Here is an 11,655-nt window from a genome sequence, read left to right on the forward strand (position 1 = left end):
AAACGATATTATCTGTCTTATTTTTATTTCTTTTTAATCATTAATAGACACAAAAATGTTTGCAGCTGAGTGCTTACTGAGCAAGAATGGGATCGTGGGAGGAAAAAGGAGACTGCTCTCAACAGTGTAGTAGGAATGAGTAATACATGTGACATCTACTTAAGTAAATTCCAGTGTCGATGTTTTATGGCAATCAAAAATATCCTCCTGCAACAATGCTGGACTGCAGTGAAGCTTTACTAGAGTGGGTTAAACCTTATCAGGCATGGAATACACACTCTTTAGTATTATTAAGTACATTTATAGGAAAGTTTTTCTGCAGCACTATGTACCCTTTGTTGTCAGTTACAAAAAAAAAAAAGATAAGAATCACTGATGCATTCAGATGAATATTCCAGGTTGTTCAGCAACAGCAAAGCAAGAAATGGATGCAGCTGTACTGTAATGTGCAAATAACCAGCGTACGCATGGCTGAATACACAAGAACACATGTGAGCAGTTCCGAGTGTTCAAGCATAAATCAATGCTGCTGACAGGGCACGAGAGTGATGTGGAGACAAGATTGTTCACATCAGCATACTGTGGATTATTGATGGCCCCTGACAGATTGTGGACACTTTCTATCTATCTCATATGACGGAGGAGCTGAGAAAATCTGCAATTAGAGACTAAGCCATTCAAAAGAACAGACACACATATGTGCATTAAATGGATTGCGGTCCTCCACATTATTCAGTTAATCACAGCTGTTATGTGTTCGGCCCTCACTGGACTGCTCTCTGTAGAAAAATGAAACAGAGTTTGATTATTTGAACACTGCAGGTGTTTATTTTCCTGTCACAGCCAGCAGCCTTTTTTGTCCCTTTTCTCTGATTGTGTCCTCTTCTGTGTTTCTGTCCTCGATTCATCCCACTCCACCCCCATCCCCTTGCTCTTGCTGGCCGCTGGGGCTGGCCTCTCTCACGGTGCCACGTATGTAACCTAACCTGTGGAAGAGCCAAGCGGGACTGAGCCATGAAAAAAAGCTTTCCACAAGACCAGTCTCCTTGGTCTTGCTCAGTAAAAGGGTCTACATCATCCCATTTTCCTATCTTAATCACTTAATTTCAGCCAGTGGATTCCATTTCAGCATCAAGATGGATTTTCTTCTATCCCTTTTTTGTTTTCCCTCTCCGCATTTACTCTTTTCAAACTTCTGCATCATTTTCATTCTGTCTCCATATCAGATTTTCATTTTCCTCGCAGTGTATTGTGTTGCTCTAAAGTGCTATACTGGCCTCTCTCATATAAACACAGGCTCCTCCTTCTCCCCTTTACTTAATGTCATTAACAGGTGGCTGTCTAAAATAGATGCACACACAAACAGCAAGGCTGCCACAGACATGTTTTTAACCGTGCTGGCAGGACTGTTATCATGGCAGTAGACCACCCTGCAGCCGCTTTCCTTGCTGATTTAAAAATTCAAACGTGTGGAGTATAAACAGGGTGCTGTTGAGACAGAGCACGAGTTGCAAGCAAAGTCTAGGGGCCAAACAACAGTGACACACTCACATTTAATCATCAACAGTGTTAACCAACCAGACTGCAGCAACCCCCTCCTCTCACCAACAACCCCAGCCCCTTTACATTCATTTTCCATAACTCTTATGTACTTCACTCCCGCCCCTTCTTCTCTCACTAACTCTCCCATCACCACCCTGCCCCTCCATTAAGTTTCAAGCGTCTCTTCCTCCTGAACTGAACCACACACACCAAACAGGTCAGACTTATTCTTATTTTCACTCTGGTGCATTAGTCTGCTGTTACTCTCTTATGCCCACATGTCACACAGGTGGCAGTGGCTGTTGTTGCTGAAAAGGGTGGAGAGAATTCCTGACTTTCCCAACATAAAATGCGTTTGTGCACAAACCTCTCCTCTGCTCAGCTTTCAGTAGATTTTAGGGTTAATGCACCATGGTTTTCATTGCATTATCAGCCAAATAAACAAGGACATACTGCTTAGAAGTTGTTTATTACAAAGGAAGTGCTTGTGTTATTTTTACCCTGGATTTTCTTAGCCCTTTAATTACCAGAAGGTTTATATGAATGTAATGTGATCAAGGTTTGTAATTCTATGACTACTAATTTGGCTGTCAGCAGCTGGATTCTTGATGTTCTTTATTGCAGTCAGTGTTGTGTGTACACTAATGTGGGGTTGTTATTTCAGACCTTTGGTTCATCACATGCATGCATCTACTTTTTATTAGCTCTTAATTGATGCAGATAATTTACACCCTAATTAGACATAGTACAAAGATAACACATCCAATGTGGAAACACATTTTTCAGATATTTCTTTTCTTTTTTTTTCTTTTTAAAGATGAATGTTTGATGCCAACAACAAATGTAATGAAAGTTATGTCTCATGTTCACAGCTGTGTTGCATCAATTCTACATATAACAGCACTCAGTGCTGAGATGTGCAACAGTTGAGAAATGTTTTCTAATACCTGTTAGATACAGGATTTCAATAACTTTTGTGTTAACTTTTGTAACTGTTGTAACTTTTGTCACACATTTTGTTGTAATGAGAGCAGACTGTGTTTATTTCCACTGTCTTGTTGAAATAAGCAAGACCTTTCCCTAAAAAGACATCTGGCTGGAAGCATATGTTGCTCCAAAATCTGTATATATCATTCAGCATTAATAGTTTCTTTGCAGAAGTTACACGTGCACTAATGTACACTAGCATGGGTGATGGTATTTGAACTGTGTGTTGATAAGCTTGGTGGTTTTTCTTCTTTTTAGTTCAGGTTAAGCCCATGAATTATACAAAGATTAAAAAAAAAACATCTTTCAGACAAGGACAGCTGTTTTTTAACCTCTCCTTACCCCATCTGAAATGGTCTAAGCATGGTAAAGATTGCACCTACATTTACTGGTGCAGTGATGATCTGTATTTACTAATATTAATTTTATGTGATGTTTCTCTGAACTGATGCATGTTTTCTCTTGTTATTCTTTTTTTTCTTTTGTTTGTTTTTGTTTTATTTTTAAATGTATTGTTGCTGGAATATCCTAATAGCCGGGCAATTCAATACTGTTTTTCACAGTTATTTGCAGAGATTTTTATCTACTCTTTCTTAATGATGCAATTCACTATTAATGATTGAAATCCAGCAATATTTTCAGTTTTATGTAGAGAGATATTATCATTAAATGTTTAGATGTTTTGTCCAACAGAGTTGGGACACAGTCAGCATGTTAATTTCTAAAGAATTTGTATGTTTATTTTTTTACTCAGTTATGTTTCTGATCTGTTGCCAGTTAGTGTATTTATTTCTGATATTACATTGGGTGTGTCTTTTTTTTTTAACTTTACACTTTTTTTCTCTGTTGTCCCTTCCACAGCTTTCTTGAGATATTGTTTGTATTATTGTACAACTGATACTGTCCTTGTCTCAAACATTTTTATATGCTTGGTACCCTTTGTGAGTGAATGTGGATGTAAATGATTGAAAAAAATAATAATTTTGTTTGTGGTCATAGTTGACATTATAAAAAAAAGACTTTGTTTAAGTTTTGTGTTTTTTTTTATTACTATTTTGGAATTACATAATTTCCTTATTTCAAATTATCCATGATTAAGTTAATACAATGAAAGGTTAATCCTTTTTTTTAAATGTTTTTATACAAATGGAACACACCAAGGGGAGTAATAAATAAAATAAATAAATCACAAAACAGAATCAAAGAAGAAAATTCTAAGAAATGATGGTTGGTTAGTTTGTTTTCTTTAATCGGGCCAATTGGAATTACAAAATGAACAAACAAACAAACAAATAAACAAACAAACAAACAAACAAACAAACAAACAAAAAAACAAAAAAACAAGCAAATAAATAAATAAATAAATACCCCCCAAAATGTTATTTCTTTTTGTTATTGCTTTCTAGCTACATTTTGTAAGACCCTAACAAGAACTTTACCCCCAAAAAGAGTCTGAGTTATTAATGTCAGATAATAATAATAATAATAATAATAATAATAATAATAATAATAATAATAATAATAATAATTATTAGATTCATTTAAGATTTAAAGAATGGTTTCTTGAAATGCCTTTAAAAAAGAATTGCATTTGTCTTTGTTTCCTCAGATTAATCATTTTGGTTTTGTCAGAAATTAGATGCTTCAGAACTCTGGGTTTATATTTTGCAAACTGTCAAACACTGTTATGGTTATACTGCAACATACTGTACACGATGGACCTTCACTAAGAGGGTTTATATGTTGTGTGGCCTATTTAAAACCTCTGATGCTGTAAGAGCAAAGCTCTGAATTAAGTGATCCACCAACTGTGTGTGGCCTGCTGGTGCTGCATTTGAGCTGGCCTGGCCTCCTGCCTTCACTTTGTAACCTGTTGGACTGCGCAGCATAGCTAATTACTGCAGCCCCCCACACCCACTGTCAGAGGGTTCAAGGTTGGATTAACACTTCTAATGCATCGTATACAATGTGGCGACACCACTGTGTCCAGTCACCCACGTCGTTAAAACTGCAAAAAAGGATCCTTACTCTCACATTTTGGAATAACAAAAACAACTTTAGAAGTTGAAGTCTAATTTGACTGTAGATGTAAAACACAATGATCGATGCAGATTCCCAGAAACTGAGATAAGACATAATGCAGGATAGGAGGTACCTTTGGCAACCCATTATCCCCTGAGATCAAACGGGATCTGTTACTAAGCAGCAGATGGTGTACCTGCTCAGGGAGCAGCTCTGTTATAAACTCTTCTGGGAAAACAAAAGATGGGTGGTCCAGTCTGGTTCTGTGATATTATCTCTCACCTTGACCCTAAACCAAACTACTCTACTAGCATATCCTGACCACTCGTTTCTTCATTTGAAGCAGAATCTGCCTTTCAGGGAAATGCCATATGGCTTATCTATTGTTGGCTGAGAGCATGTCATATGGTTGTAGGGAGGGAATAGTGTGGACGCTGATAAAGCTGATGGAAATTAAATATTACTCTGGTGATGAAAGGATTTTGCACTGGTGAGGCATATGCTGACTGCTCTTTCATCTTTTTGTTTCATCTCTCTGTTTCATAGGATTGGACAGGAAACAGACTGGTTCTTCTGGTCCTCACCTCCGCCTCATCCCATCTTATTATTACCTTGCTTCATCCGCCCCCTGCTTCACTGCAGATCTATTCATAGCTCTTTTTATCTAATTTCAGCGTCCAGCCCACTTATTTTTACTGAATCTTCTGACTCATTCACTCATTCAGCACAGCACAGCTGTGTCTCCCAGTTTTTTAAATAGTGTTATATTTTCCCATCCTGCACCCACTTTTTTTTGTATCATCTTTCCATCTTGCTCTTTTAATCTTTGCCCTGAGTGTCTTATCCCATTGCTTGGCCTACCTTGGTTCTTGGCAGTATGTGGTCCAACTTTTTTGTGCAGCAAGAAGAGGAGGGTCGTGTTGGGATGGCAGGGGCTGGGCAGAGTGGGGGCTTGGGCGGAATGAAAGGGTTTAGAGGACAAAGACGCACCAACAAGATGAGTGACAGCCAGGAGGGAAAGATCAAGCTGGCTTTCTTCATATCTATTGTTGGGGTGACCCTAACAGTGTTGGGCATGGGGACAGAGTTTTGGGTTGAGCTGGCCCAACCAAAGAATTTCAGTGGCAACCAGACCTGCCAGATGGCCCATTATGGCCTGTGGAAGGGTTGCATCCGCACCCTGTGGGTGGCTGACATAGACCCAGAGAGGACAAGCTGTGGCCCCGCTGAACTACCTGGAGGTGAGATAACTGGCTGCTGTGTGTCAGTGTGAGTTTGTGTTCATCTGTCTATGCTGTCTGGAAGATGAGCAGCAGGGAATGTGTCTGTTTTGTTTCTCTGACTGTCTGGCTTGTGTCTGTATTGCGTGGAAATGCAAGTCTGCCTTGAGGCTGCCTGCATGATGTGCACATCGGTCTGCTAATAGAGAGGGGTCAAAATATACTTTTGAGATGTTGCAAGTTGCTGGCATCAATAAGGAAACATGTACAGTGAACAGAAGGGTTAATCATAACTACTATGACGAACTTCCTCTGGGAATATCTTCACGTCTGCATGCCTTTATATCTGAACTTATAAGAAGATGTGTTAAGCTCTGTCAACACTTTATTTTAGATAAAAAAAAATCCTTCTTGTTCTGTCACTAAATTTCTAAGCAACACATTTGATCTTGATCTTTTGTCTGTATTTCCCCCCTGTAAATCTGTGCACATTGCTGTAAATTTGCAAAGGAACAAAGAGAGGATAGTCGTGCATGTGAAGCTGCTTTCAAACATATGTATCTAGGTCATCCTAAAGTTAATGTTCAGATTGGCTCATTAATGAAATATCATACTTGGAAATGCATCTAGTTGAATTGCACAACTGGTGCAGCTTTTTTTCCAGTTGTGATCCTATTGTAAAAACACAAAGAATGTGCTGGAACTATATAGACTATATTCATGACACACTTATATTGAAGCATTGTTAATATTGAGGTTGTGTTTTGACTGGATACCTAATTATCTTCTTTGAAAAAGGGACAGGTTTAATGTGGTGATAGAGCAGTGATAGCTTCCTTTTTAAAAGCTCTATATTCAACTTGACCATCTGGGTTCTTGAGAGAGTGTTGATTATCTCCACAGTGACCTATTTCTGTCTGAAAAGGAAGTCCAGAGATGGAGAGAGGCAGGTATTGGGAGAAAGACCTTTTGGAATCAACGAGAGAATCTGCTGAGAGGAAACTGGAAAGTCTGCATGATGAAGATACATTGGGGATGCATCTATTTCAAATTCCTCACCTTGAATGATATATCATGACTTTGTTTTACTTTCCAGTTAATCTTTCCAGATTTGCATCTCTGGTTGCCAGATTTGTCTCCAAGATGATTTGTTGGTGTGTGAGTGAAGCCAGTATGCTTCTGACAATCTTCCTCACACGTCTTATCACAGTTGGCCCACACTGCCTGTCACAGATGGCTGTGAGCTCATCATGTTTGCAGGAAAACAACTGTTTTTTCCATCCCTGCTACTTCCTTTCACATCCCTGTTCACACGCTTCTGGCTCCCATCCTGAGCAAAGTGCGGCCTGCTGATGCCGTGTCTGTCATCTCCAGGCCAGCGATCCATCTTCGCTGCCTCTGGAGAGGAACATGAAGGCTCAATAATTATAGTCTCAGCATGGTAGCGAGAGGAAAATCAGTTGACTCTGATAGCACAAGGTGCTACAAAATCAGCAGGCTGGTAAATGGTGGATATGCTTCATTAGAAACGCTTTGTGAATGTGCTCAAGCACACTTGTGTGTGGAGGAAAAGTGTGAGAATGTGTGTGTGGACATGCATGTGGTCATCTTGGACCACATCAGTTTCGGTTGGTGAAAATCATCACTATGCGCTTGTGAAGCCAAGTGGAATCTGACTACTTCACAGTTTTTGTCTAAATATAGAGAGGGGGAAATGAGGGAGAAGGACAGACAGACTAAGGGAGAGTGTATGTCTAATGCAGTATTAACCAAGCCCTCTGTGTTTCCTCCCTCTGCTGATATCTCCTGCTCCCCTTACCTCCTTCTCCATCTGTGGCTCCCCTCTCTCTTTCCCTTTGCTCACTACCCCTCCATCTGCCCGCAACCCACTCCTCCTTTTTCCTGTTATCTCATCCTTCGAGCAGTCTTGTGTCCCCCTTTTCTCTCACCCCTCGCCATCCCCTTACTATCTTCTATAGTGATGCACAGTATTTTTTATTAAAATCCTTCTGTCCCTTCTCTCTTTCTCTCCTCTGCCATCTACCCTTTTACTGTCTCTCACCCTCTCTGGCAACACCATATGTGCAGTGCAGGGAAATGTGTGCATGTGTGTGTTTCTAGAGAGGTGTGTGTCTCCGGGTATTCAAGTTAATGCTCGACTCTTGGATATAAATAGGAATGATGCCTGGAAGGACAGAGAACATGGATGCATAGTAGGCACATCAAACCAGCAGTCATCCATATAGGAGTGTGTGTATGAGTGTCTTTGTGTGCGTCTTTGTCTTATCTTTTCTTTGTACCCACAGAATCCAACTGCACCTACTTCAAATTCTTCACCTCTGGGGAGAATGCAGTCATATTCAAGAAGACGACTAACAGGAGTGAGACCTTATACTTACCCCTGCACTTTTTGCTTTACATGCAGATGCACGTTTACAGTTATATCAGCAGCTACTGACAAAGATGATAAAGATGCTCAGTGTGGTGCTCACAGGACCATGTTGGAAGTTTTTGCATGTTTAAGCTCATTAACTTCCACTGCCACCCATTTTCCAAAGCAAGCCAAAAGTCATCAGACTGATTAATGTGTTTGCTGCGCTGCCCAGGAAGCCACTTGTTTCAGTGCAGTTGTCAGATATACTGGCAGAGGCTTGATACCTATATCTCACTGAACCCAAGTGATATTTATCTTTCCATTAAAAGGTAAAGTTTTGAGCACAGACTGTTCTGAAAACTTTAGAAAGTATGTGAGGGGCTTATCAAACAAATGGTCAATGTAATGCTGTAATTAATTAATGTTAAGCAAATATTGGGTCTTTATAGGTGCATTTTTGCTATTATAATCGCACGGGTGTAGAGTAATAGCGGCTGTCTAGAAATCACAAGTTACAATATTAATATGCTAACATGCTTATTTTTTTTTACAATACTACCAGGCTGACGCTAAGCTAAAATGAGTAAAACACTAGTGGCAAGTTAGTGTTGAAATTACAAGCTGAAACAATAGCCAAGTTTACATGGACTATTTTTTCTCTGTCCCACTGAAAGCAATCTTTTAACTGACATGTTTACATGAACGCTAGATACAGTAACCCGATCGGTTGTGTGTTATAATGAAAAGCTTTATACGATCGTAGCACTTTTGACATGAGCAATGTGAAAACAAAGAAGCTTTTATCTAATTGAATTAAATACCCTACCTACATGAACAACTCGTTCTTTTGAGCCATTTGATCATCAAGACGCTCAATCATTCTTTCAGTTTCAAACAAAAAAGCATGTGCAAAAAGAGCATGGACCACAGAAACTATCCAAATTAATGCAATCAGTTGATCAGATCATCAGAAGGTTTAAACCACTCTTCTCGATAGAAAATTCTTTCTGATTGAAGCCGATTGGATAAGCTGAGGCGTTTATATGACACATTTATTAAACATGAATGCAGGTCATGACAATAGAAAGTCTGTGAGTGGTTGTAGCATATTGAAACTTTTTTTTTTTTTCGAATTTCAGGGAGTTTTAAAGTTTCTTTAAGGAGATGGTGGTGGAGAGGAAGAACATTCATCTCGTCATTTTTTGGTTGAAGTTTTCAGGAAATGATGGTGCAGGCTCAGTATGCTGCACCAGATCTACAGTTACAAAAATGAAAATGTGTAATGTAAACAAGACTGCAAAGAGTCTTTTTATGCTGCTTTACTAATTAATTTAATATCTTTCTCCAATACCGTTTCTGCTTTAATAGTATAAAAGAGATCCATGTGATAGAGATACAAAAAAAAAAAAAAAGAACTGGCAAAGGGCATTGCGTAATATTTACTAAATGTTTGGCTGCACCTGTTCAGGGAATGAATGCCAAACAAATCTCTTTTAAATGAAGTTGATATAAGCAGTAGCACAACCGATGTTTATGCTTAAGCATAAGTTATGTGTAATTAGAAGTCAGAATAAAATGTTCTGATTCTACAAACCAACCAGTTTCTGCTCAGCACTCCTGAAAACCTCTACGTTTCTTGCCGCCAATTTCCACCACATCCTCCCTCCCCCTAATTCTGTCTCTGCTCTGTTTCACAGATCTGAATCTAGGAGCAGCTATCTTGGCTCTATTAAGTTTGACGATGATGGCGATGGGCTCCATCTGTATCGCAATGTCTCTCAGCAAAGGAGTGGCCTTCTTTCTCAAACCAGCCTCCTTCTGTTTCATTCTGTCAGGTCAGACCTGACTTTTCTCTTAAGCCTCCCACAGCACAACTTTTCCAACTATTAATAATTTTGCCCTAAATTTTCATACAGGTGAGGCTGTAACTTTCAACACCCTCTAATGCTATTACTTTATTTACTTGTGCAGGTGTACTGGTCCTTCTGTCTGTTCTGATTTTCCACCAGTCTGTATTGGCTTTGCTGTCCAGTGACCACTCCGTACCTCTACACCATGAGCTGTCCTGGTCTGTGGCCTGTGTGGGTTCAGCGGGAGCCATTCTCATTTTTGGCGGCTTCCTCTTCATCATCCTCTCACTTCCTTTTAGTCCTTGGCAGAAATGCTTGCCACACAAGAATAGCACCACCTAGCCCTGAACCCTGAAATATGCATTCAGTATTCTTAATGTTAGAGAGCAAGTAAAAAACACCTGACAGCTGTGACTTTAAGCTTGCTCAGATAAGTCACACTAGGTCTTAATGAAATGTATGAAGAGGACTTAACATTAACAAAACATGGAAAGGCCTCTAAGTAGAATGTTGATTTTATTTATTTTTTGTTATTTTTTAGTAGAAAATAGAGAAAGGTACAGAACTACTGTTCATATTTTAAAGTGGATGATTTACTTGAACAAGTGTCACCGATAGGCTTGTTTGCATGCCAGCAACCGTACAACTGTTTTATATTTTTAGTAGCATACTTTTTTATTTAATTATTTTTAAGCTTGTTTTATATTAACTCTGCCATGACAAAAAAAAAAAAGAAACTAAAGGCCAACAATTAGATAAAAAATAAGCTGTCCATACCCTTCAGGATGACTCATCATAAATGTATTGCAGCCCTTTGCACATTTGGTGTGGCTGCATGAGAAAAATTTCCAAATCAGTCAGAAACTCTACACAGAGACAGTTTGTATAATATGCGACTAGAACCAAATGTGAGTAGAGCTTGAGACCATATAGAGATTTCACCACAAGTGAGTGTAATGTAATGATGTTTGTGACTGGGTTCTTCATTCTGACAGATCGTATATTGCTTTCTACTCTGGTAGCTATATTTGGATGTTAAAAATCAGTCAAACCATTACACATATATCTGGTGGCCCTGTCAACATCCTTAATGTGCACAAAAAAACAAAGCGTTGCAGTTTTTTCAGCGTACTTTGCTGATCATGTCCTGCTTAGACTGTTGTCATTCCATTAAATTAATAGAATGACATTAAATATTAAGGCGACCTAAAGTTTTTTAAGGCTCAAGAAAATTTTGATGGACTTCTGGTCAGGGTGCGAACCACAGGGGAGCTGGGGGAGCTATAGCTCCCCTTAATGAAACATGAGCTCCCCTAGAAACAGGATTTATGAAATGTTGGGGGAGCTATATAATACTGACAATAAAATATATGCTGATTGCTCACAAGTTCACTGTAGCCTAAAGTATGACTATGGATGCTATAATTATTGTGACCACTGAAGCGTGGCGGCGCTCCAAGTTAAACTTCCTGTAGATCTACGTTAAATACAAAATAAAAGAAGTAAATGTGTAAAAGGTAAGGTAAGACCTGCTTTAACTATTTACAATATGGGAAACTATCATTGCTCATTATATTGTGTATGGCAAGCATCGCTGTGTACGTGTGTGATATGTGGGGAATATTAACAATGTAAGTTGATCTTCGCAAAAAGAGTGGTA

The 11,655-nt window shown here is 39.0% G+C and overlaps 1 protein-coding gene across 1 annotated transcript; it reads left to right on the top strand.

The window, feature by feature from the left end:
• Nucleotides 1-1,696: 1,696 nt before the first annotated feature.
• cacng6b (calcium channel, voltage-dependent, gamma subunit 6b) lies at nt 1,697-11,265 on the top strand. The gene is made up of 5 exons (XM_041986868.1): nt 1,697-1,759; nt 5,098-5,792; nt 8,078-8,152; nt 9,843-9,980; nt 10,117-11,265. The coding sequence occupies exons 2-5, from the start codon at nt 5,429-5,431 to the stop codon at nt 10,335-10,337; spliced, it is 798 nt and encodes a 265-aa protein (XP_041842802.1). The 5' UTR covers nt 1,697-1,759; nt 5,098-5,428; the 3' UTR covers nt 10,338-11,265.
• Nucleotides 11,266-11,655: the final 390 nt, after the last annotated feature.

This window comes from Melanotaenia boesemani, chromosome 6, assembly GCF_017639745.1.
Source record: "Melanotaenia boesemani isolate fMelBoe1 chromosome 6, fMelBoe1.pri, whole genome shotgun sequence".
Classification (NCBI taxonomy): domain Eukaryota; kingdom Metazoa; phylum Chordata; class Actinopteri; order Atheriniformes; family Melanotaeniidae; genus Melanotaenia; species Melanotaenia boesemani.